At 40.0% G+C, this 27,708-nt stretch overlaps 1 protein-coding gene across 2 annotated transcripts in view; it reads left to right on the top strand.

Annotated features, from left to right (window-relative positions):
* The window catches only part of galnt18a (UDP-N-acetyl-alpha-D-galactosamine:polypeptide N-acetylgalactosaminyltransferase 18a), a 76,016-nt gene extending 52,644 nt beyond the window's left edge, over window positions 1-23,372 (top strand). The window contains exons 5-11 of one of the 2 annotated variants that reach the window (XM_060885099.1): window positions 93-290; window positions 532-646; window positions 10,977-11,162; window positions 11,900-12,037; window positions 12,823-12,918; window positions 16,169-16,333; window positions 22,169-23,372. In XM_060885099.1, the coding sequence (XP_060741082.1) occupies window positions 93-290; window positions 532-646; window positions 10,977-11,162; window positions 11,900-12,037; window positions 12,823-12,918; window positions 16,169-16,333; window positions 22,169-22,315 (1,045 nt within the window). In that variant the 3' untranslated portion in view covers window positions 22,316-23,372. The remainder of the gene's footprint in view (window positions 1-92; window positions 291-531; window positions 647-10,976; window positions 11,163-11,899; window positions 12,038-12,822; window positions 12,919-16,168; window positions 16,334-22,168) is intronic. The other variant, XM_060885101.1, reaches the window with a different exon arrangement.
* Window positions 23,373-27,708: the final 4,336 nt, after the last annotated feature.

The raw sequence follows: 27,708 nt of genomic DNA, 5'->3' as shown, positions 1-27,708 counted from the left end.
TCTGTCTTTTTATTTTGAATGCTTCTGTGTGTGTGTGTGTGTGTGTGTGTGTGTGTGTGTGTGTGTTTGTGTGTGTGTGTGTGTGTTTCCAGGGCCGAACCCATCTTGCACAGGATCCAAGAGGACCGACGGCGTGTCATATCGCCTTCGTTCGACAACATTAAATACGACACGTTCGAGGTGGAGGAGTATCCTCTTTCTGCGCACGGCTTTGACTGGGAGCTCTGGTGTCGCTACCTGAACCCTCCCAGAAGCTGGTGGAGTCAGAAGAACCACACAGCACCCATCAGGTAACACAGAATCACCTCTGTAGGACGTCATGATTTTAGAAATTGGGCTTTAATTAAATTCAAATTAAATTATTTAATTGTTACGGTTGCTGTTCTGAGTTGATGCAGCGTCAGTGCCAACCTGCTGGATCCTTATTCTCCTTAGTGCTGATTAAAGCTAGGGCTTATCCCAGGGTTGGTGCATCTCCTCTTGAACAGCATGCAATGTTAATCTGAAGCGTCTTAATCACGTCTTTAACAGGAGTCCAGCCCTGATTGGCTGCTTCGTAGTGGACCGGCGGTACTTTGAGGAGATCGGACTGCTCGATGAAGGCATGGAGGTCTACGGAGGGGAGAACGTCGAGCTGGGAATCAGGGTAAGACCTTTTGGTATATAGAGAACACACATAAAACTAGACACAGGTAATATTTTACACAGCATTTGAAATAGCCGAGTTTACCCCTGATTTTGTGTCCACGTTGACGATTTAACGTCTTCGTCACGTCTCACTCCACAGTGGTGTTAATGTGAAGGTGACACTCAGGACTCTGTCGTGTTTCAGAAGGATTTCTGTTTTTCTCTACAATACTAAGAGCGATATTTCCATAGATAAAAAGTTTTTTTTATTACCACACAGATGTTTGTATGTTCAGAGTAAACGTTGATATCAAACCCATTTCTGCTCTCTGAGACGCTCCGAGTGTTTGTTCATCTAAAAAGCAGCTCGGATTTCTCTTCAATGCTAAAATTCAGCGTAAGATCATCAACAGAGGGAAAAACACACGTCTAGAACACGCTGAAAGATCGACAGAGTCCTGACTCACTTTAGATCAGACTCACAGACACGACATCAGACGATACTTTACACTGATTGAAATTGTTGATGGTGTGTACTGGTACAAAAGGGTTAAACTCTCAGGGACACGAGTGATCCTAAAACATGTAGGTGTGTGGTGTGTTAAAGGAGGTCTGACTTTAATGGAGCAAGATGTGATTGCGACTAACTTGTTTCCAATCTTTAGCCCCCACATTAAGGGTCCTGCTCTCCCTGTAATTACCAAACACGGTCTGAATAGAATGTGACGGACACACACACACACGCACTCACACACACACACACACAAAGAGAAGCCATCTGCTCGCTACAGGAGCAGTTTTGCAGCACCACGGAGCTCTGTCTGTTAATGAGGCGTGAAGAAATCACATTTCTCAAAGCCTCTAATGTGAGCGTACCCAAAATGAACGCTGGTGTTGGTCAAATTCAGTATTCACTATATTTTTGGATTCAAAGCCAAAATCGTTATCTTGTTTTAATAACCGGGAACTCAAACGAACAATGAATACAATAAACACTGACAGTATAACTAGACCGTATACGTTAGGGTTAGGGTTAGGATTAGGGTTAGGGTTAGGGTTAGGGTTAGGGCTATCCTAATTTCACAGTTATTACAATATGTACATTAATATCACATCATGTGCAGTATCATAGTTTCCTAGCACTTTTTTGTGCTCTTGAATATATTTTTATTAGAGACATACCTCTAGAAAGCAAATGCTGTATTTTGTCTATGTTTGTACAGACATAGTAACAGAGACGTCAACTTTCAGTAATTGGATAGACGTGACCCTAATTTTGTTGTTATAAATAAATAGATAATAATTAATACACAGATAAATATGTGTTTATGATATATGATGTGTGTGTGTGTGTGTGTGTGTGTGTGTGTGTGTATTTGGGAATATCCATGTACTTCTGGATGGAATTGAAGTAGGATTTAGTTAAATAGATTTTTTATTTTATTTAAATTATATATTTTTTAATATACTTTTTCTTTTCTTCGTAAAAAGGAGACAACTTAAGGACGTTTGAGTATAATAATTATAAATCACTTTAAGAAATTTTCATTATATGTCATTTGAAATATGTTATTTGATCGTAGTCATAATTAACAAAATAAAATAGAAAAAAAAATATGTTTTTCATTTATATTTCCTTATATTTATTTCTATTGTAATCTGAAGCCGTCTCTGACAAAAGAATTTTCAGTATTAATAAAATTTCTAGCTTAGCATAGCTTAGTTTAGCTTAACTTTTCTTATCTTAGCTTAAAAAGGTACTAAATGATCTTTTCTCTGATCGTCTGGAAGACATTGCATTGTTATGATTTTTTAGGTTCATTAGTTTGTAAGACTTTTCTTCCATGACAAATACGACACAGACACATATCCAATTAAATACTCACTCTCTCTCTCTCACTCATCTTCTACCGCTTATCCGAACTACCTCGGGTCACGGGGAGCCTGTGCCTATCTCAGGCGTCATCGGGTATCAAGGCAGGATACACCCTGGACGGAGTGCCAACCCATCGCAGGGCACACACACACACACACACACTCATTCATTCACTCACGCAATCACACAATACGGACAATTTTCCAGAGATGCCAATCAACCTACCATGCATGTCTTTGGACCGGGGGAGGAAACCGGAGTACCCGGAGGAAACCCCCGAGGCACGGGGAGAACATGCAAACTCCACACACACAAGGTGGAGGCGGGAATCGAACCCCCAACCCTGGAGGTGTGAGGCGAACGTGCTAACCACTAAGCCACCGTGCCCCCCAACAGCCATATCATTTTTTTTTATTTATTGTGATAAACTCTGGGCTAATTATTAGATTTATTTGTTGGATAATTAATATTTAATTGATTTTATTGTACTGAATTACCGTCGAATGTGTTTGCATGTAACAAACTAAGTAATAAAATTAATAATGCAGTTTGAAAAAAAATCATCAACAGGCTATTAAAATAACGTGCGCTATTAAAATCCAAATTAGATTTTATTTTTTATCTGGTTGTGTTTGATTGTGTTTTTTAACAAATTTTTGGAGTTGTTTGTTATGTGCGTGCACACACACTCACATGTACACACACACACACAAATGAGTCAACACTGATGTACATCGTTATTGATGTCGCCTTACGTGCATAGTGAATCTCACTGCATGTGAAAAGACATGACTGTGTGTGTGTGTGTGTGTGTGTGTGTGGAGAGATTTAACACACTCACAGGATAATGACCCATGACAGCGTTGCTTCCAGCTGCATCTGCTGTCTTCATCCTAAAGCTCTTCAGTTAAAGGCTGTTTCTTGCTGTGGCAGAACTGAACGCCTCACTAAAGCCCTGTTTCTCTCTCGTCTGATTAACACTAACACACAGAGACTTTCACTCTTTCTTTTTTTCACTCCTCTCTCTGCAGTGTGATTCACCTGAAAAGCCATCAGAGGAATAAAACTGGTATTGACCTTGCTACTGCAAATCAATACTGAGCTGCGTGTCAGAGACTAAACCCGTGAATATTAACATTATTAAATGATCATGAACCAACATTTAAACAGTTCTAGGCTTATCACAAGCTAGCAATGGAGTAACAACCGTGTATAGTTGGAGTTATAACAGAAGATAAATATCATTTATACATCCACGTCCTGCTTATTAAACTTTGTGTTTGTTTTTTTTTTTCCATCCGAGTAGAGAAAGAGATATTAAATCTGTTCATTCTTGCATATAAATTAATATAATTCAGATGGCTGAGTCTCCTCTCAGTAATTTGTTGCTTGGGAATAAATGTTCAGAAATGGTTGTGCATAGATACTTGTACTGTAACTTGTAGAGCGAAAAGAGAGCATACAGTATAAAGCATATACACACACACACATATATATATATATATATATATATACATATATATATACGTATATATATATATATATATATATATATATATATATATATATATATATATATATATATATATTTATATATATCCCATTATAATAGGGACTGTGTATAGATACTTAAAGTTAGAACAGAGCCTAAAGTTAAAATAAATAGTTAAGGAAATAGTTCAAATGTAGAGTTAGATTAAAGAAAACACACATCTGGATGCTAAGTACAATCCATATGGAGGGAATGAGAGTGTAAGAAATTAAATAAATTCTAAATACAATGCAGGGGGTCATGGTGGCTTAGTGGTTAGCACGTTCGCCTCACACCTCCAGGGTTGGGGGTTCGATTCCCGCCTCCGCCTTCTGTGTGTGGAGTTTGCATGTTCTCCCCGTGCCTCCAGGTACTCCGGTTTCCTCCCCCGGTCCAAAGACATGCATGGTAGGTTGATTGGCATCTCTGGAAAATTGTCCGTAGTGTGTGATTGTGTGAGTGAATGAGAGTGTGTGTGTGCCCTGTGATGGGTTGGCACTCCGTCCAGGGTGTATCCTGCCTTGATCCCCGATGACGCCTGAGATAGGCACAGGCTCCCCGTGACCCGAGGTAGTTCGGATAAGCGGTAGAAGATGAGTGAGTGAGTGAGTGAGTGAGTGAGTGAGAGAGAGACCCTAAATACAATGCGATTTTGATATTGTGCTGGAGTCGTACAGTAAATTTTAATACAGCAGTAATGAGCAAGGTCTGGATTTGTGTGAAAGGTTTCCATTGTGACTTGTTTAAAACATTCAGCAGTGTGTTTGCACTATTAGCGCTGGTTTATTTATCAACTATTTGATCAAATTGGCACCGTGTAATGTTTCAGTGCTTCGATGCTTTAGAATAGAACTTGAGACGTTACGGATGCAAATGACTCTTCCGCTACCAGCTCCTGAGCTAGTATGCTAGCTTATTATGCTAGCAAAGCTTGCTAGTGGAAAGATTTTTAAATCCCGAGAGCTGGTTGATTTGAGGTAAAAGAGAAAGCTACTGTCTTATTAATTGTTTATGTGTATCATACTTCCAAATCTTGTTATATGGTTATACTGTTATATTGATATTTTTTTCATATCATTCATTCATCTTCTACCGCTTATCCGAACTACCTCGGGTCACGGGGAGCCTGTGCCTATCTCAGGCGTCATCGGGCATCAAGGCAGGATACACCCTGGACAGAGTGCCAACCCATCACAGGCACACACACACTCATTCACTCACGCAATCACCCACTACGGACAATTTTCCAGAGATGCCAATCAACCTACCATGCATGTCTTTGGACCGGGGGAGGAAACCGGAGTACCCGGAGGAAACCCCCGAGGCACGGGGAGAACATGCAAACTCCACACACACAAGGCAGAGGCGGGAATCGAACCCCCAACCCTGGAGGTGTGAGGCGAACGTGCTAACCACTAAGCCACCGTGACCCCCTTTTCATATCAAATAAGATAAATATATAAAATAAGACATACGACATACAGAGATACAGATCGAATGCATAGACAGAAGGTCTATAAGAGCAGAGAGTATTAATATATTCAGAACAAAGCACTGGTAGATTAACAGAATTACAGCATGAAGAGAATTAGCATATTACTAATGCGGTCAGTAAAAAACAAAGCCGCCCTTTAGCTAAACATCCTCTCGTATAAACCGGGTTTAGCAAATTATTTCGGCATCAAACAGAAGGTTTCTGACAGCTGGAGGAGAAACAGATATCATTCATTCACGGATCATCTGCATGCTTGTCAATCATTATGCAAATGAACCATTCTGCTGGCGAATCAGAACGCTGAGCAGTCGTTACCTCCCTGTTTGCCTTTTGCATAATGAACGTTGTTTTGGAGTTAATGTGGTTTCTTGCTGTCAATGTTGGTTCTCCTGAGGAAACACAAAGCCGTGTGCTGACTGCAGATATGACAGAGAGAAAGATGCTCACTCACACTGTGCATATACTGTCTGTTAATAATAGAAATGTTAATAATATCAAATCAATCAATAAATAATAATAATAATAATAATAATAATAAATAATAAATAATCAAGTAAGATGACTGATGGAAGAACAGGCGGATGAATGTATAAATAAATGGGTGGATTGATGGGTCATCGAAAGATGGATTGTTGGATGAATGGATAGACCACTGATGGATGGATGGTAGAAGGATGGATTTATGGATGGATGGATAGTTGGTTGGATGGATGGATAAGTGTATAGTTGGATTACACACACTAGTTATAAGATAGGTTAGGATGGATGGATGGATGGATGGATGGATGGATGGATGGATGGATAGAAAGATGGGTCCTTTATGTATGGATTATTGTTGGATTGATGGATGAATGGATGGATGGTTGAATGGATGGTTGGATGGATGGATGGATGGGTTATTGTTGGATTGATGGATGGATGGATGGATGGATTATAGTTGGATGTATAGATACCTTTGATATGTGGATGGCTGGAATACATCCACTAGTTATAAGAAGGTTTGGATGGATGGATAGATGGATGGATGGATGGGTCATTGACGGATGGATTATTGTTGAATGAATGGATGGATGGATGGATGGATGTGTGGATAAGTGGTGGGTTGGAATACACACACTAGTTATAAATAGGTTAGGATGGATGGATGATTGGGTGGGTGAATGTATTGATGGGTCATTAATGTACGGATTGTGGATGGATGGATGGATGGATGAATCAATAGATGGATTTCTGTTTGATGGATGATGGACGGATGGGTCAATTGAGTGTCCATGGTTACCCCAAGGTTGTCAGCTGTGACTGAAGGGGAGATCAGATCGTTATGCAGGGATATTGCAAGATCATGACCTGAGGATGAATCACCTGTGATGAACAGCAGTTCAGTTTTGCTAGGATTGAGCTTGAACTGATGAGCAGTCATCCATGATGATATGCCTGCCAGACATGCTGAGATCCAAACAGAAGCAGTGGTATCTGAGGGTGGGAAAGAGAAGATAGGTTGTGTATCATCGGCATAGCAGTGGTACGAGAACCCATGTGAGGAAATAATTTCACCAAGAGAGTGAGTATAGAGGGAGAAAAGAAGAGGACCAAGTACGGAGCCCTGTGGGACACCAGTGGATAGTCTGCATCTAGCCAATGTCATTCCCCTCCATGTTAGCTGATATGAGCGTCCTTCCAGGTAGGAAACAAACCATTCCCAAGCTGATCCGCAAATCCCAAGACGTGGAGGGTGGACAAGAGAATCTTGTGGTTGGCCGTATCAAACGCTGCTGAAAGGTCAAGGAAGATGAGGACGGATGACAGTTTGGATGATCTAGTTTCTCTGAGACATCCAAAAGGGCTGTCTCTGTGGAATGTGCTGCTTTAAATTCTCATCCTAAAGAAACTTGCTCTGGATCCATCAGACATCAGTAACTACAGATGTCTGATGGATCCAGAGCAGGTTTCTTTATGATGGGAATAACCCTTGCTCTCTTGAAAGTAGTTGGTACTTGACCAGATGTTATGGATCCATTGATTATAGTGGTGATGAAGGGCAGAAGGTCTTGCAAGATGGTCTGGAGCATAGTGGAAGGGAGTGGATCCAATGGGCAGGTGGTAGGATAGCAAAACCGGATGAGTTGTAAAATCTCTTCTGCGGCTACGGTTGAGAAATGCTACAACAAAGGAGTTGGGGAATCCTGACTGTGAGACTGACTGTACAGTAGGTGCAGTCAGGGCAGAAGCAAAGTCTTCTGCAGTCAGGGAGGATGAAGCAGGTGGAGTCAGGGGGTTGAGTAGAGAAGAGATGATGTTGTAGAGCTTACGAGGGTCTTGTGACGAAGCTTCAAGCTTTTCCTTGTAGAAGGAAGTCTTGGCAGAAGTCACATCTGAGGAGAACTTGGTCAGGAACTTGGAAGAACAACTTGAATATTTTCCTTTAGGTTTGAGTTTTTGCAATCGTTTTTGTCAGTTCACTCTTTTATAAAGCTCTTTGTGGTTCCACACAGCAGCTATGAACCACACACAAGTACATCAATGTGAATAAAAGCCTCTGACTGAGAAAATGTAAATCTCTACTGACTCCTTTTTCAACCATTTGTACATCACAGAGAGGGTGGGGTGGGGGGGAGACAGCAAGAGAGAAACATTATGTGTGGTGAAATTAAGAAAAGATGGAGAGAGAGAAAGAGAATGAGAGAATGTGTGTGTGTGTGTGTGAGAGAGAGAGAGAGAGAGAGAGAGAGAGAGAGCAAGCAGACAGAGTGAAGAAGAATATGTGCACAATAGGTAGGATTGGAGAGAGATTGAGTGAGAGAAAAGAGTGTTAGAGTTATAGAGGAACATGCAAAGGAGGAGTGAAAGAGAGAATGAGTAAGAGAGAGAGAGAGATTGAAGGGAATATGAATGTTGGTGGTGACACTCAGCAGGAGTGCAGTGGGTGGATGAAAGGGAGTCGGTGTGGAACACACACACACACACACACACACACACACACTTTTGTGCTATAGAAAAGTCAGCTATATCCTAATTCAGCAAATTTCTGTGCAAACATGCTGTAATCCATGAACCCACACTGCACTCAGACACACACACCGCACAGACACACACTGCAGCACACATTCTGCAGCACACACTACAACACACACACCAACACTCTCTAGCACACACAGGTGAGCTTTGTGACATTGTGAATCTGGAGTCTATCCCAGGAACGCGGTGTGCAGTTCGGGAATCTGTTTCGGATGAACCTTTAGTCTACAGTCGACTCTTTGTTCCTGTTATAATTTCATTCACATAAGCAGATATTATAGCTTTGCTTTTATTCCTGATGCTCTAACTCACTCGCTCAGAGGCTTTTCTAAAGGGATTAATCTGTTCTGTGCAGCTTAATAAACTGTGATAAATGGCCACCATGGGGCGTTTTTGGACTCGTGACATTTAGAGCAATTGGCACCTTCAGTTCTTTAGTGAGATGGCTATCTCAGCTGGGTTCATGCCAAAACAGCGACCTTACAATACTTCATATTACCATTAAGCCTGATTTATGTTTCATTCAGCGGCCAGCTTTAAACTTTTTTGCAGGAACTCTGGATTTTTTTGCATTTCCAAAAGGTGAGCGTTATAAAATGGTGATATTGATGATATCGTGACATGGAGGGGGGCGTGCAGGATTGTTTTCTAAAACTGTTAGCATTTGTCAAATTCTGTATTGTCACTGCCTTTGGTAAATATTAAACTATCTGTGGAAAATTGTGCAGTTTTACCAGGCTGATCAAACAGATGACTCACCGTATGGCCAATAGAATACCTTTCCTGGCTCCTGATTGGTTGCCTTTTGCAGATTAGATTAGACTTCAGAGAGTAAAAGAAAAGTGAATTAGAGTATAGTGGAGTATAGTTCAGTAGGGTATAGTTGAGTATAACATGGTGGAGTATAGTGAAGAAGAGTACAGTTTAGTTGAGTATAATATATTGTAGTGGAGTATAGTGGAGTAGAGTATAGGTGAGTATAATATAGTATAGTGGAGTATAGTGGAGTAGAGTATAGGTGAGTATAATATATTGTAGTGGAGTATAGTGGAGTACATTATAGGTGAGTATAATATATTGTAGTGGAGTATAGTGGAGTAGAGTATAGGTGAGTATAATATATTATAGTGGAGTATAGTGGAGTATAGTATAGGTGAGTATAATATATTGTAGTGGAGTATAGTGGAGTACATTATAGGTGAGTATAATATATTATAGTGGAGTAAAGTGGAGTATAGTATAGGTGAGTATAATATATTATAGTGGAGTATGGTGGAGTAGAGTATAGGTGAGTATAATACATTATAGTGGAGTAGAGTATAGGTGAGTATAATACATTGTAGTGTATAGTGGAGTAGAGTATAGGTGAGTATAATACATTGTAGTGTATAGTGGAGTAGAGTATACCTGAGTATAATATATTGTAGTGGAGTATAGTGGAGTAGAGTATAGGTGAGTATAATATATTGTAGTGGAGTATAGTGGAGTAGAGTATAGGTGAGTATAATATATTGTAGTGGAGTAGAGTATAACTGTGTATAATATATTGTAGTGGAGTATAGTGGAGTAGAGTAAAGGTGAGTATAATATATTGTAGTGGAGTATAGTGGAGTAGAGTATAGTTGAATATAATATAGTGGAGTAGAGTATAACTGTGTATAATATATTATATTACAGGAGGGTATAGTTGATTATTACATTGTGGAGTATAGTGAAGAAGAGTACAGTTTAGTTGAGTATAATATATTGTAGTGGAGTAGAGTGTAGTTAAGTGTAATATATTATAGTGGAGTACAATGGAGTAGAGTATAGTTAGGTATAATTTATTGTAGTGGAGTATAGTATTGGTGAGTATAATATATTGTAGTGGAGTATAGTGGAGTACAGTATAGGTGAGTATAATATATTATAGTGGAGTATAGTGGAGTAGAGTATAGGTGAGTATAATATATTATAGTGGAGTATAGTGGAGTAGAGTATAGGTGAGTATAATATATTATAGTGGAGTATAGTGGAGTATAGTATAGGTGAGTATAATATATTATAGTGGAGTATAGTGGAGTACAGTATAGGTGAGTATAATATATTATAGTGGAGTAGAGTATAGTTAAGTATCATATATTGTAGTGGAGCATAGTCGAGTAACAGTACCTCGAATAACCACAGTGAGCAGAAAAGCATCTCCAACTCCACACTGAAGCTAGAGATGGATGGACAAGAGTAGAAGACAACATCAGATTCCACTCCTGTCAGCCAAGAACAGGAATTTGACCAACTTAAATTGGACAGTTGAAGATCAGAAAAACATTGTGTGGGCTTTTCTAAATTTCAACTGGCTGCTTTCAGACAGTATTCAGAATTTGACTTCATTATTTGTCATTTTAGAAATAATTCTCCAGTGTGTGTGTGTGTGTGTGTGTGTGCATTCCCAGGTATGGCTGTGTGGGGGTAGTGTGGAGGTTCTCCCCTGTTCCAGATTAGCTCACATCGAGCGTGCCCACAAGCCGTATACAGATGACCTGGCAGCTCACGTGCGCAGGAACGCTCTCAGAGTGGCCGAAGTGTGGATGGACGAGTTCAAGAACCACGTGTACATGGCCTGGAACATTCCTCTGCAGGTACAACAACCCAGCAAACAGAACTGATGGCAAGATTAGCTACTTGTAGAGTTGTTATAGTCAAATCCTTTAGTATAATATAGTATAGTAGCTTATAGTATGGTAAAGTGGAGTATAACAGAGTAGTATGGAGCATAGTATAGTGAACTATATATTATAGAGTAAAGTGAAAAGATTAGATTACAGTAAAGTGCAGTATAGTAGTATAAAGTAGATTAGAGTAAAGTGGAGTATAGTATAGTGGAGCATATATAGTAAAGTGGAGTACAGTGAAGTATAGTAGAGTATATTAGGTTAAAGTGGAGTATAGTGAAGTATAGTAGGTTAAAGTGGAGTAAAGTGAAGTATAGTAGGTTAAAGTGGAGTATAGTGAAGTATAGTAGGTTAAAGTGGAGTATAGTAGAGTATAGTAGGTTAAAGTGGAGTATAGTGAAGTATAGTAGAGTATAGTAGGTTAAAGTGGAGTATAGTGAAGTATAGTAGAGTATAGTAGGTTAAAGTGGAGTATAGTTAAGTATAGTAGAGTATAGTAGATAAGAGTAAAGTGGAGTGTGTATATAGTAAAGTAGAGTGTAGTGAAGCATAGTAGATTAGAGTAAGGTGTAGATTAGTGGAGTATATATAGTAAAGTGGAATATAGAATAGTGGAGTACACTCTTGTTGGTATTGTTGTCTCACACACAGTGTGTGTGTGTGTGTGTGTGTGTGTGTGTGTGTGTGTGTGTGCGTGTCTGTAGAATTCAGGAATCGACATTGGAGTCATCAGTGAGAGGAAGCTCCTGAGGGACAGGCTGCAGTGTCGGCCCTTCCGCTGGTTCCTGAAGAACATTTACACAGAAATGCGTACATACGCTGACACCATCGCTTACGGTGAGGTAAACACACACTTTCATGTTTGTGAACACCAAATCGATCAGAAGACCTTTCTCATGTTCCGTGGGATTATTGGAGCGTTGGAGTTTAATAGGAAAAATTAAATGTCAACGATCTCACACCTAAGGGAAAGCGATCAGGTTTAGTTGATAGCTCCTAAAAACAGAGCAAGAGCTTCCTGTCTCCGTCATCAGTTCACAGTTAAACGTCATCCTGAGGAGAAATCCAGTGTGGAAATAGCAGGCATGGACCTGCAGGACTTACAATCCCAGAACACAGCAGCAGATGTTGAGTATGAACAGTTATTAGCGTGAAAGTGTACGGGAGAAAGAGATGGATAGACTAAAGGACTAAAGCACCTCTGCATCGCTCTCCTTAAGTACGGCTGAAGTGACGGCTAAATCCCACTGCACCGCTACGAGCAGGTACTCGAACAGCATTGTGGATAATGTACAGTAGGAAAGTGAAAACAGACCAACATGTTGATGGAAGTAGTGAAAAATAAAACAATTCCATTACACTGCATAAATCTTATCTAAAAAATAAGTTCATTACAAAGATGAATACACAAGTGGTTCATGGTGGATTTTTCCTTGTATTTGTCCTGTCTGTCTTCAGCGTGATTATTGTTTGTCTTTAGTATGATTAAGAGCTCTGTTCTTGGACAAAGATGAGCTGAGCACCACAGTGTTCAAAGATTCTGAATGAATGAATGAATGAATGAATGAATCATGTTTTTTTTTTTTCGTTTGTTTTTTTTACTGTTCTGCATTTTCCTGTTGTGCAGCTGAGGAACAGCTTGAGACCAGATCTGTGTGTGGATCAGGGTCCGGATACGGACAACATCCCCATCCTGTACCTGTGTCACGGCATGACGCCTCAGGTTAGCGTCTGCTTCCCTCTTCCTCGTCATGTGCTACCCGTGTTTCTGTACCGTTTCTGTTCCTGTATCTGTTTTTATCATTGTTTTGTAAGGTGTCCAGGTTGGTTAAAAAAAATTTATTGCAAGGTTTTATTTAACATGCATCAGCTTTTCGGCTGAGAATCTATCAAACCCCAAGCACTCGGGCTGAGTGCAAATAATTAATCACCCAGTTATCGTTCCCTCACCACCCTTCTCACACTTCTCCTTCTCTCTCTATTGATCTCTCTCTCTCTGTATCTCTCTCTCTCTCTCTCCCTTTCTCTCTCTCTCTCTCTCTCTCTCTCTCACTCTCCATTTCTCTCTCCATTTCTCTCTCTCTCTCTCCCGTTCTCTCTCTCTCTCTCTCTCTCTCTCTCACTCTCCATTTCTCTCTCTCTCTCTCTCTCTCTCTCTCTCTCTCTCTCTCTCTCTCTCTCTCTCACCCTCTGTTTCTCTCTGTGTCTCTGTATCTCTCTCTCTCTCTCTCTCTCTCTCTCACTCTCCATTTCTCTCTCTCTCTCTCTCTCTCTCTCTCTCTCTCTCTCTCTCTCACTCTCCATTTCTCTCTCTCTCTCTCTCTCTCTCTCTCTCTCTCTCTCTCTCTCTCTCTCACCCTCTGTTTCTCTCTGTGTCTCTGTATCTCTCTCTCTCTCTCTCTCACACTCTCTCTCTCCCCTCTTTTGCTCTCTCTCTCTCTGTCTGTATCTCTCTCTCTCTCCCTTTCTCTCTCTCTCTCTCTCTCTCTCTCTCACTCTCCCTTTCTCTCTCTCTCTCTCTCTCTCTCTCTCTCTCTCCCTCTGTTTCTCTCTCTCTGTGTCTCTCTGTATCTCTCTCTCTTTATCTCTCTCTCCTCTCCCCTCTCTCTCCCTTTCTCTCTCTCTCTCTCTCTCTCTCTCTCTCTCTCTCTCTCTCTCTCTCTCTCTCTCTCTCACTCTCTCTCTCTCTCTCTCTCTCTCTCTCTCTCTCTCTCTCTCTCTCTCTCTCTCTCTCTCTCTCTCTGTCTCTCCCTCCCAAAAACACAGCTTGAAAACCCAAACTGTAAATGTTCTAGCTTTATCTCTGACCGTTCCAGGCCACTGACACTGGAGACTCCTTCTAAAAAAAAAAAAAAAAAAAAGCTCCTTCCAAACTGGCTTAATGTAAAAAATCTTTCTTGCGCTTTAAATAATCTCCAGTCTGTCATCGAGCTCCTACTCGAGCCAACAATAAAAGAAACGACTCAGCATAATCCAGTCATTACTTTTATGGCGAAATCTTTAATTGTGTGTCATGTGGAACTTTTTTCCCGTCTATTGTGTTGGGTGTGAAGCCTGAGCGGCCTTATCGCTCTCTGCATTGTGCTGCGCTTTGCGTTTCTGCGCGTCTCCGCCGTATCTCGAATGATTGCCGTGTTTCACCGCCGTGAAAGAAAAAACCAGTGAAACCCTCCCTAATATAAAATCCATAAACCCTGACTCGTTATTTTCCTCTGGCTGAATGAGTAATGCTGTTTGCTAATGCATCAGCAAAAGAAAAAAAAAACACACACACAGGGAAATATTGGCATATCCGGAGCGCTCGGGTTTGTTGGGTGTAAATAATAATATAAATGTAAATAATGAGCTGAAAATGAATTTTAAATTATGAATGATAGCCCCGCCTCCTTATTTTCGTTGTATAAGTGCGTCATCTGTCTGCTTCTTCTTCTTGTTGGTATTTTCAGTATGCATGGTGCTGCGAAATGGCACTACATAGTGCATGAGTATGCAATTTTGGATGCTCCTTTTGTTTCAGGTTTGAATCCTTTTTTTTTTTTACTCTCATTTATTTTTTCACTTATTCTTTAATCCCGTCCCCTGATGACCTCTTTGTACGCCACCTGAGCCTTTGCAGGTTCCTGGATTTTGCCTTTGATTCTGTGATTCTGATTTGTTTTTTAATGACCTGCTTAAAAATTTCATGTACACTAAACTACTAACTGGGCAACCTAAGAGCACCTGAGGATGAATTAAATATTATTTTTTTCTGAAGCAGAACAAATGTCTTTAAAAATAAAACAGCTAAAAAAAAACTTGTTTTCCACCAGAGCCATGGATTAAAGCATTAACATTGATTCTGGGCTTAGTGGGAAGAAGCATGTGTTACTTCTCCTGATGCTTTATCACACATTTGGGATTGTTTTTTTCTCACAGGATTCTTCCAGTCAGCATCAAAGGAACGGTGTAGAAGACAGTAGTGAGGACAGTAGTGAGGACAGTAGTGAGGACAGTAGTGAGGACAGTAGTGAGAGCAGCTCTGCTGTATGGGTTAGAGACTGTAGCAGTGAGGAAAAGACATGAGGCAGAGATGGAGGTAGCAGAGATGAGGATGTTAAGGTTCTCTTTAGGAGTGATGAGAATGGACAGGATTAGGAACGAGCGCATCAGAGGGACGGCTCAGGTCGGCTGTTTTGGGGATAAGGACAGAGAGGATAGAGTGAGATGGTTTGGACATGTACAGAGGAGGGAGATGGTTATATTGGTAGAAGGATGTTGGAGATGGAGCTGCCAGGTAAAAGGTCAAGAGGAGATATATGGATGTGTCAAATGAGGACATGAAGGTAACTGGTGAGAGAGTAGAGGATGCAGAGGATAGAGAGGTGACGCTGTGGTGACCCCTAATGGGAAAAGTACAAAAGTAGAAGAAGATGCTTCTAGTCAACAAACAGGAAATAATTCTCTACTCATTCTCCAGTATCCATAGGTCTCATTACACTGGGCTCAGGTGATGATGATGATGATGATAAGATGATGGACTTCTGATTAGAAGGTCATGAGGTCAAATCCCTTTGGCTCTTGAGCAAAGCCCTTTAACCTCAGCTTCTGATCTGTAATTAGTTAAAAATGAGTTAAAAACATCTGCTAGATGTCATTAATGTAAGCCTCTGTGTGAGTATGCATGTCTTTGGACCGGGGGAGGAAACCGGAGTACCCGGAGGAAACCCCCGAGGCACGGGGAGAACATGCAAACTCCACACACACAAGGCGGAGGCGGGAATCGAACCCCCAACCCTGGAGGTGTGAGGCGAACGTGCTAACCACTAAGCCACCGTGACCCCCTAAATGAGATTTTATAAAAAAAAGAGCATCTTGCTTGTCTTTATTAAATGTTTCCTTCTGCATCGAGTCAAAACATGTAATCTATCTGTTTGATCATTCTTCCTTTCTGTATGTAGAGGAGATTTAATAAAAGCTCTGTAATGTTATTTCAGAACGTTTACTACACCAGCTCGGGGCAGCTGCGCATCGGCGTCTTGAGCCCCACCATCGACGACAACGATAATAAGTGCCTGGTGGATGTGAACAGGCGTCCGCGTCTGCTGGAGTGCAGCTACGCTGGGAACAAGCACATGAAGCTCTCCTGGCTCTTCACTCAGGTGTGTGACTACCCATAATCCCTTTCTAGAGCGGTAGTGTGTGTATAAGCGCCTACGTTATAGGATAAACAGTCCGTCCAGGATTTCACAGAATGTTTTGTGGGTTTGCTGAAGCCGAAAATGCTTCGTTTAACATCCTTTTTTAGATCTGTGAAATCGCAAGCACAGGATTTGCTTTTAAACACCTGGTAGTGAAGACACGTGTCATGACTGATGACTTTGGGTTAATGGCAGTCTTGTGGTTAAGTCTTGTGTTGAACTACAGCGTGGAAGGTGGTGAGTTCCAATCCCAGAACCACCTAGCTGCAAATGATGGGCCCCTGAACAAGGCCCTTAACCCTCAATTGCTGTATAAAATTGTTGTATAAAATGAGTTAAAAATGTAAGTTGCTCTGGATAAGGGCATCTGCCACATGCCATAACAATATAAATGAATGTGTGTTGTCATGATGTTATTTGTGGGCATTTCTGGAAAAAAAACACAAACGCCTCCTATTTTTATTTTTGCTTAATTTTGCATCAAATTCTCTGTCTTCAATGAACAAGTCTGTGGTGACTGTGGTGAGGAAAAACTACCTCAGATAGAAAAGGAAGAAACCTTGAGAGGAACCAGACTCAAATGTGAACCTCATCCTCATTTGGGTGACACTGGAGGGTGTGATTATAAAGTGTCTCAATCTCTCTTTCTCTCTCTCTCTCTCTCTCTCTCTCTCTCTCTCTCTCTCTCTCTCTTTCTTTCTCTCTCTCTCTCTCTCTCTCTCTCTCTCTCAGTCTCTCTCTGTCTCTCTCTCTCTCTCTTTCTCTCTATCTCTCTCTCTCTCTCTCTCTCTATCTCTATATATATATCTATATATATCTCTCTCCTTCTCTCTCTCTCTCTCTCTCTCTCTCTCTCTCTCTCTCTCTCTCTCTCTCTCTCTCTCTCTCTCTCCCCCTTGGTCTCTCTCTCTCTCTCTCTCTCTCTCTCTCTCTCTCTCTCTCTCTCTCTCTCTATCTATATCTCTCTCTCCTTCTCTCTCTCCGTCTCTCTCTCTCTCTCTCTCCTTCTCTCTCTCTCTCTCTCTCTCTCTCTCTCTCTCTCTATCTATATCTCTCTCTCTCCTTCTCTCTCTCCTTCTCTCTCTCTCTCTCTCTCTCTCTCTCTCTCTCTCTCTCTCTCTCTCTCTCTCCCCCTTGGTCTCTCTCTCTGTCTCTCGCTCTTGGTCTCTCTATGTCTCTCTCTCTTTCACTCTCTCTCTCTCTCTCTCTCTCTCTCTCTCTCTCTCTCTCTCTCTCTCTCTCTCTCTCAGTCTCTCTCTGTCTCTCTCTCTCTCTCCTTCTCTCTCTCTCTCTCTCTATCTCTATATATATATCTATATATATCTCTCTCCTTCTCTCTCTCTCTCTCTCTCTCTCTCTCTCTCTCTCTCTCTCTCTATCTCTCTCTCTGTCTCTCGCTCTTGGTCTCTCTATGTCTCTCTCTCTCTCCTTCTCTCTCTCTCTCTCTCTCTCTCTCTATCTATATCTCTCTCTCTCCTTCTCTCTCTCCTTCTCTCTCTCCTTCTCTCTCTCTCTCCTTCTCTCTCTCTCTCTCTCTCTCTCTCTATCTATATCTCTCTCTCTCCTTCTCTCTCTCTGTCTCTCTGTCTCTCTCTCTCTCTCTCTCTCTCTCTCTCTCTCTCTCTCTCTCTCTCTCTCCCCCTTGGTCTCTCTCTCTGTCTCTCGCTCTTGGTCTCTCTATGTCTCTCTCTCTTTCACTCTCTCTCTCTCTCTCTCTCTCTCTCTCTCTCTCTCTCTCTCTCTCTCTCTCTTATCAATTACAGTTGTAGGTGTCTATGAGCTCAGGTATGTGGAAGAGGGCAATCAGCACCTTCCTGTTTTTGTACTTTTACACAGCATGTGCAACGTTTCCAAAAATCTTCAAGGTCTTCACGAGTAAATAAACGAGAGGATGGGAAGTGGTGGAGTGACTAAATTGAGGAGGAAAATGACAGGAAAAGACATTTCACTGAAAGGGAAATGATGTAAGGAAACATACTTCATCAACATGAAGCATGGACAGTTTGTTATTGATATATAAAAAGGATTTCTCATCTTACCACAAGCCCCAGTGATCTGCTGCTTTATACATTCGGACCAATTATTTCATGAGGAAGGGAGAAGAACATCATGGAGGATATTGCGGATGAAAAATGAGTTGTTGCTGAGGGAATATGAGGAGATTTACAACGTACAAAGTAAAAAAATATTAGCTAAAATAACACTGTGTGTATTTTTAGGACATTCACCTGTATGCAGTGTCACGTCCCACTTTAGCTCTAAACACTTTGGCTCAAATTCTGATTTTCTGTCTCCAGAGCTACAGCAAAAACAAACAACCTCCTCAACAATCACCACAATCACCAGTGTTTCTTCACCTGCAGGACTGATCAGAACAAGTCGCATCTAGAAAGCAGGCTAAGCTAGTTAGCTAGCTGATACTAGCTACTGTAGGCCTAGAGCCTTATTTTGTTTCATCTATGACGAGCATGAGGTAAAACCATGTGAAACATTTTTATCAGTGCGTTAGCATTAACATTATAGATGCTAGCAAGGAGGAATGTAAGAAAGACTGAATGTGGAGGCAACAAAACACTGAAGAACGAATAGCTCAAATAAAATAAAGAAAGAAACAAAAATAAGTTAAACTTTATGTATAATGTAAGTATTTTAATTTTTTTAAGCTTTTAAGTAAAAAGCTGTGGAAAAAAATTCATGTCGCACATGCAATACAGTTTTTGTCTGCTTTGTGTATCTTTTTTTAAGTATTTAATTAATTACGTGAAAACAGTAACATAATTTACAAACTTTTACCAAACACAATAAAACATCATTTAATAAAAAAATTATAAAACACAGTCAAACAAATTTTAAAAATATTTCTGAAAACAGTAATACTCATTTCTCACAAAATACTTTTTTTAAACCGCTTATCCGAACTACCTCGGGTCACGGGGAGCCTGTGCCTATCTCAGACGTCATCGGGCATCAAGGCGAAAACAGTAATACAATTTTAAAAAATTGTACCAAACTCAATAAAACACAATTTAGAAATGAACAGAACAGTTTTATAAAAATTATTTTGCCAAACAATAAAAAACAGTAACACAATTTCAAAAATGTTACCAATTTAAAAAATTGTACAGAACATCATAAAATCAAAATTTTTCTAAAAAGTATAAAACACAGTAACACAATTTTAAAAATTCTACCAAAAGCAATAAAACACCCACAGCAACTCAACTGGGCTAAATGGTAATCGTTTTTCAAACCCTTCCTCACGCTCAAAATTAAATATATTCTAAAGTTTATCAGACGTGCGAATATGCAAATTGAGTTCAGAAGCCACACCCCCACACTCCATATATGGGATGGCTGCAATATTATGTCCAAGGAATATAATACCCTTTGATTTTAGCCACATTTACATGCTAATAAAATGAATACAGTATTTTATAATTTATGTACTTTGATCATTTCTTTTATTTGTTTGTGTGAACATTAATGTCCGCACATTAAAAGTGCATTTTTGTCTTGATTAACATTGAAACGTATCAGTTACTAACCCAACCCTTATAAATAAAGTGTAATTTATGTAAAAAATAAGTGTATTGTAGTGAAGGCGGTTTCTCAGAACCGGTGCGAGCGTCTGCTGGTGTGAATAGCGAGTCTTCACAGTCCTCTGCAGTCATTATTTTTTATTCGAGAGGGTCATCAGCTCTCACTGCACGTTAAAGGCCATTATTTTTTCTCTAATCCAGTGCCTCGTTAAACGCTGCTTTTCCTCGTGCCGGCTCATTATTATAGCGCTTCCTTCGTAAATCCAAGTAAGTATCCAAACCTGACCAGCGGTTTGTGAATCTTTCTTTTTAAGTTGGGATGTTCGTTATAATGTTCGTGTGCTTCAAAATAAAAATAAATAAATAAATAAAACAATGGCACTGACTTGGATGTTTAAAAATATAACTACTGGACTCACATCTACACATCTTCTAGAATTAAATCCCGTTCTTGTTTCTGAGCAGCGCAGATGTTTTTAGAAGGTGTGACGTCTACGTCTACGTCTTCAGGACTTTTTCATCTTTATATCTGTCTAATGCCTGAGATCCCCGTGACCCGAGGTAGTTCGGATAAGCGGTAGAAGATGAATGAATGAATGAATGAATATCTGTCTAATGTCTAATTTATTCTGGAAATATTTATCATGTGGGATAAACTTAATTCGCCTGTTTTTATTGTGTCCACGTTGACGATTGAACGTCTTCTTCATGTCTCGCTCAACAGTGGTGTTAATACGAAGCTCATATGAAAGTAGACACGCAGGACTTTAAGAACTTCACAAAGTGTTTTTTATCAGGATTTCTGTTTCTCTGTACAATATTAGAGGTAATAGATTCATAGAAACTGTTAATTTATTTCCACACAGATGTTTGTATGTTCAGAGTAAATGTTGATATCAAACCCATTTCTGCTCTCTGAGATGCTCCGAGTGTTTGTTCATCTAAAAAGCAGCTCAGATTTCTCTTCAACACTAAAATTCAGTGTAAGATCATCAACAGAGGGAAAAACACACGTCTAAAACACACTGAAAGAACGACAGAGTCCTGACTCACTTTAGATCAGACTAAACTAACCATTTGTTTCTATGAATATATCGCTCTTAGTATTGAAGAGAAAAACACAAATCATGATGAAACACAACAAATTCATTCATTCATTCATTCATTCATCTTCTACCGCTTATCCGAACTACCTCGGGTCACGGGGAGCCCAGGCGTCATCGGGCATCAAGGCAGGATACACCCTGGACGGAGTGCCAACCCATCGCAGGGCACACACACACACACACACACACACACACACACACACACACACACACACACACTCTCATTCACTCACACAATCACACACTATGGACAATTTTCCAGAGATGCCAATCAACCTACCATGCATGTCTTTGGACCGGGGGAGGAAACCGGAGTACCTGGAGGAAACCCCTGAGGCACGGGGAGAACATGCAAACTCCACACACACAAGGTGGAGGCGGGAATCGAACCCCCAACCCTGGAGGTGTGAGGCGAACGTGCTAACCACTAAGCCACCGTGCCCCAACACAACAAATTCAGTACAAAAAAAAATCCTAAGTGTCTACGTTTATATGGGCTTCATATTAACACCAATGTGGAGTGAGACATGAAAAAGATGTCAATAAACACTCATCAGAATTTTTAAACACTCATCAATAAATGCAGAAAACAACATTTTTTGCTTCTGGTATAATGAGATAAATGAAGTGTCAGATTTTGGATTTTCAGATCCCAAGTGTTTCGTCTCCAGCTTCTGCTTTCAGCACGGTTCAGCCTGTTCGTTTAAACTGTTCGGAGAACACACACAAAAAAAGTCAGCCGAACTTTGACCTCATAGTGTAGATGCATGCAGCTTTCAGAGGTCTGCAATTCGAGAGCAAAGCTTCTTCCGCAGTTCATAAACTATTTATAACCTGCGAGCTGAAGGTTTTAAAATTGATGCATGACTTTGATTTAAGAGTCTGAGTCTTTTTTTTTCGGAGTCAGCGTATTTCCTCGAGCTTTTTTTTCGAGGCTCAGATGGATTCATTGTATTTATCAGCTTTTCTTGACTGATCCGATCTCACTCTTGTACTGTAAGTCATTCAGTGCTGCACAAATCCGATCAAAACAGTGGTGTATTTTTAATACATTGTGATGAAGTGGTGTATTTTTTTATTCTGTAACTGGAGGTGATGTTCATTCATTTTAACCATTTTTAACCACCACCACCCTTCTCTCTCATGTGTAGGGAGGATCCATCCAGAACGCTGAGTCACAGTACTGTCTCGAGCTGGTCCAGAGCAGCGGCGTGGTGGTCGGCTATCAGCTCGTCCTACAGACGTGCACGACCCAAACGTGGACAATTACCAACTTTCTGACTACCAAAGTTCTCTGAGGGCACCGAAGCCTGAGGGGCTGCACATGGAGCTGAATTTTCAACTAAGAAACTCTGCTTTTATATCCAAAGGCTCAAGTTAGACATTCAAATCTTATATGCAGTGCATATTGGAGGAATTAAGATCACCGGCTCTGAGGACACTGATCATATGTACAAACTCGGAAATAGATCCTAGATCAACGTTTGCTTGCTGTCTGAAACCTGTTTATTTATTTTATTCTCTAAGCATTTATTCATTCAAATTATTCGACTGTCAGAAACATAGGCTGTATTTGCATACTGTAATCTGATTGGCTCTAATATTTTATGATGTAATAACACTTTCTCATAACCGGTTTAAGACTGAAGCCGGATTTATGTTATTGATTGTTTTTGGGGGTTTTTTTGTCTATATTTTTTTGACACAAACATAAAATGATGTCGTGACTTGAGATCAGAGGAATAATCTAAGATGCTCCATGAGATCTTCGTTAGAGAACAAAAACATTATTAAACCGTCTAAATCTTTAAAAATTAAAATCCGACTCTTGGCTATAAGCCACCAGAAGACATCTTAGGACACGACCAGCAAAAAAAAACATAAAGGAAACTGCTAAAAAAAAGTTTTTATTACCTCAAGCCTTTTCTCCATTTTGATGAAAGCTTGTGTACGCGTGTTTCTGCACAAGACCAGATCATGTAAAATGAAGCAACTCTTATTGTTGGAGGATCTTGGAGAAGATTGTCATGGAGAATACACTTTATAGCAAACTCGATTACAGAATCCAGTCACACTTTCACTTTTATTGAAATGTCTTACTGTGTGACAAGAAACAAGCTTAAAACAGAGCAGAAAAATCACACTGGCTAAATTTATTTATTTTATTTTTTTTAAGCTCGGCTCGTTTTTGTAAATCGATGGTTACACAATTCTCCCTGGAGCTGGATGACTTTTTGGAGAAAGTCACTGGAAAGAGTTGAAATGTGTAAGATATCTTTTAATATTTTATGTCGTGTTCTAGCGTACGTGAGCAGGACAACATCTCAAAACTGAAGAGATATCCGTATAGCTATCAACAACTACTATGGATATTGTGAACTAAAGTAAATACAGGAAGTAAAGAATGTTCTTTTTTTTTTTTCAGTGTAGAAAACGCGACAAATCCACGTCCGAGGAATGAGGACGTGCTTCAGAGAGCTCACTAAGATGTTTAATGAGTGAGCTCTAGTAGTTTATTTGATTTGACATAAAAATCTTCAAAATGTGCGATTTTTAAGACCCATGGTCTTACATCATCCAAGGCTTAAAAGAAACAGGAAATTGACAATATTCCCGCACTGAGTGCTGCAACAAATTCTCACGAAAATGATTACACTTTTACTTTTACTAAAATCCACCTTTTATAAAGTTTACTTTCCGATTGTTTCATGATTGTATTAAACGACTGAGCTTTTTGCTACTGTGTAGCTTTCATTTACAGCGTCCATGTTCTTTCTTTTCCTTGTTTTTCCCTCTTGTTTTTGTGTCTCGGGTCTCTGTTTCATAACGGTTAAGTTTTATTTACGTTGAACCGTTTTTATGAGCTTAAATACACCAAAAGATATTTTGTCAAAGCAAACCAATATTTATAAGAACTTGTAATAAAAATATTGAAAGAAACGAGAAAATGATATTCTTTTCTGGAGTCTAAAGCCCTATTCGGACGGGATTAGTTTTACGTGGGGACGTGGAGTAATGCAATTTTACCTCAAGACGTCTGTAATATTAATTGGCCAATTCGCACGGGACAAGACATCTCAGTAAAACTAGCAGAAGTGGGAGGGGTAACTCGCTTTATGCACCACAGTAACCTCCTTGTCGTCATGTGCGTATGACGTTGCTTCCTGTTATCACGTGCGCAAACAGACAACATGGCGCCTCCATGCTTGCAAAACGCGCCAAAAACTACTTTTAAACAGGAAATGACGGAATTTTACCGTACATATTTACAGCGGGTCTGTTCGGACGGGATTAGTATCACCTGAGGTAATTTTTCCGGACCTTTTTACAGAAGGTAAAAGTCGCCGTAATCTTTACTGACATTGTCTGTAATAATTACCAAGATGGCACATTCGGACGGGACTAAAATCACCGAGAAGCTCTGGTAATAATTACTTTACCTCCACGTCCCCACGTAAAACTAATCCCATCCGAATAGGGCTTAAGAGTGAGTCCATGATTACGGGGACAATTAGCCCAAAGATATACAGTATTAAAAAAAAAAAAAAAACATAGAACCTCAGAAAGTTAATGGTTCAAATTACATTTTATCATTGAAACATGTGTAGACTCAGTAACAAAGCTGAGTTTTAGTAAATACACAAAACATGGTTAACTAGCATTCATGCTAATGTCATGTGGTCATTACAATCTTTCAAATGATTTATGTTAAATTGAATTGTTTTAATTGCTTACGTTTTAAATGACCTCATGAGTCAATACACTGAAAATAAATTTTACACACAACAGACTGGGACATCTTCAAGGATGCAGCAACTTACGACAACCACACGGACATTAAGGAATATACTGAGGCTGCTTACATCTCAAAATGCACTGATGATGTCACATCACTATTCGGGCAAACCAGAGACCATGGCTGACAGGAAAGGTACACAGGCATCTGACGGCTAGGGACAACGCCTTTAGAGCTGGTGATGCTGCAGGCCTAGGAACAGCAAAGCAAAACAACAATACAGCAATAAAATATCTGGACATGTGAACAACACCAGAGATAAACAGAGCCTCTGGCAGGGCATCCAAATGCTAACAAACTATAAACCCCCACATTGGACCTGTGACAGCGACATGTCTCTACTTAACAGCCTCAACTAATTCTTTAGCCGTTTTGAGACCCAAAACAGCACACAGGCGCAGAAGATCACACCTCTCCCACAAGAGCAGGCTGTATGTCTGACCCCAGTGAGCAATTTTCCAGAGATGCCAATCAACCTACCATGCATGTCTTTGGACCGGGGGAGGAAACCAGAGTACCCGGAGGAAACCCCCGAGGCACAGGGAGAACATGCAAACTCCACACACACAAGGCGGAGGCGGGAATCGAACCCCCAACCCTGGAGGTGTGAGGCGAACGTGCTAACCACTAAGCCACCGTGCCCCCCTTGGTTTATTTATGTCTATTTATTACAAGTACACTTGCTGTTACTTACTGCTCAGATAATTTTACAAACTCTCTACATTGTAATGCTAATGTAAACACTTGATTCGATAAAGAGAAACGGTATTTCGATTCCTCTGTATGTCTGCACATATAATGGCATTGACAATAAAGAACCTTGACGCTTGAACTTCCTGTTGAAGTAACTTATTTAGAATAACCTAAATATGTCATGTGAATGAGTTCAGGTTTGTAACAATACCTCAGAAAAAAATGATGGAGAAAGATGGTGAGATTCAGAGGTTCTCACATTCATTCATTCTTTCATTCATCTTCTACCGCTTATCCGAACTACCTCGGGTCACGGGGAGCCTGTGCCTATCTCAGGCGTCATCGGGCATCAAGGCAGGATACACCCTGGACGGAGTGCCAACCCATCACAGGGCACACACACACTCTCATTCACTCACGCAATCACACACACTACGGACAATTTTTCCAGAGATGCCAATCAACCTACCATGCATGTCTTTGGACCGGGGGAGGAAACCGGAGTACCCGGAGGAAACCCCCGAGGCACGGGGAGAACATGCAAACTCCACACACACAAGGTGGAGGCGGGAATCGAACCCACAACCCTTGAGGTGTGAGGCGAACGTGCTAACCACTAAGCCACCATGACCCCCCTGGTTCTCACATTAATACACATAAAAGTACTTTAATGAATCCATTTGAAGAAAAAGTCGTTATAGTAGGTGACGAAGAGCCAAAGGCTGATAGAGTTATGCGAACTGTATTTGTCCAGCACAGCCAGCCTGGCACACGTTTCTATGTTGAAATCTGTAAAAAAAAATAATAGAAATTTATTCTCTGTAAAGATTAAAGATCCTCCTTAACCATGCCAACAGTCATTTTGTGCTCAGTGAAAACATCAGCCTCTTCGCAGAGCTCTGTTCTCTCTCAGGGACACAAAAAAAACCTCCGCATTAATCAAAAGCTACACACATCACGTATACTTAACGCGACCTGCTTTCCCCAAGCGCAGTCTAGCATAAAGATCATTTTAGAAGCAAGGAATGTGGAAATGACTTTTAAGACTCCTTCTAAAAAGCTAAGATGAGCTTTGGGTAGCTTGGGCCCAGAACATTTAACCCTTCAACTCCATTCCAAGCACTTTATCCAAAACCGCAACCACTGATTTCAGAACGGGAAGGTTTGTGGGATGGAGGTCGTTTGGAGACAAACAGGATGAAAATTTAGAACGCTTCCAGTCATAAAATAAGCGTTCCAACAAATCCATAAATCTTTGTATTTAAGGAATCTGAATAAGAGCTTTAACAGGTGAGTGCAATAGATTGATGAAGCAAATACTTAAGTTATTGTGAGACCATAAGTTACTACAAGATCCTTGCTTATGGCAAGATAAGCTGCTGCAAGATCATAAGTTTCTGTGAGAATGTAAATTACTGCCAGATTGTACATACTGTGAGTTCATATGTTTTCTATGAGAATGTAAAACACTGTGGGATGTTACCACTGTGAGACCTTAAGTTACTGCAGGATCATAAATTACTGTGAGTTTGTAAATTACTGTGAGAGTGTAAGTTATTGTGTGATTGTAAATTACTGAGATTGTAAATTACTGAGATTGTAAATTACTGAGATTGTAAGTTAATGAGAATGTAAATTACTGAGATTGTAAATTACTGTGAGATTGTAAATTACTGAGATTGTAAATTACTGTGAGATTGTAAATTACTGAGATTGTAAATTACTGTGAGATTGTAAATTACTGAGATTGTAAATTACTGTGTGATTGTAAATTACTGTGTGATTGTAAATTACTGAGATTGTAAATTACTGAGATTGTAAGTTAATGAGAATGTAAATTACTGTGAGATTGTAAATTACTGAGATTGTAAATTACTGAGATTGTAAATTACTGTGTGATTGTAAATTACTGAGATTGTAAATTACTGAGATTGTAAGTTAATGAGAATGTAAATTACTGTGAGATTGTAAATTACTGAGATTGTAAATTACTGAGATTGTAAATTACTGTGAGATTGTAAATTACTGAGATTGTAAATTACTGTGAGATTGTAAATTACTAAGATTGTAAATTACTGAGATTGTAAATTACTGAGATTGTAAGTTAATGAGAATGTAAATTACTGTGAGATTGTAAATTACTGTGAGATTGTAAATTACTGAGATTGTAAATTACTGAGAATGTAAATTACTGTGAGATTG

This window comes from Tachysurus vachellii, chromosome 13 (genome assembly GCF_030014155.1).
Source record: "Tachysurus vachellii isolate PV-2020 chromosome 13, HZAU_Pvac_v1, whole genome shotgun sequence".
Classification (NCBI taxonomy): domain Eukaryota; kingdom Metazoa; phylum Chordata; class Actinopteri; order Siluriformes; family Bagridae; genus Tachysurus; species Tachysurus vachellii.
Note: the sequence above shows the minus strand (reverse complement) of the source record. Positions and strands in the feature narration are given on the sequence as shown.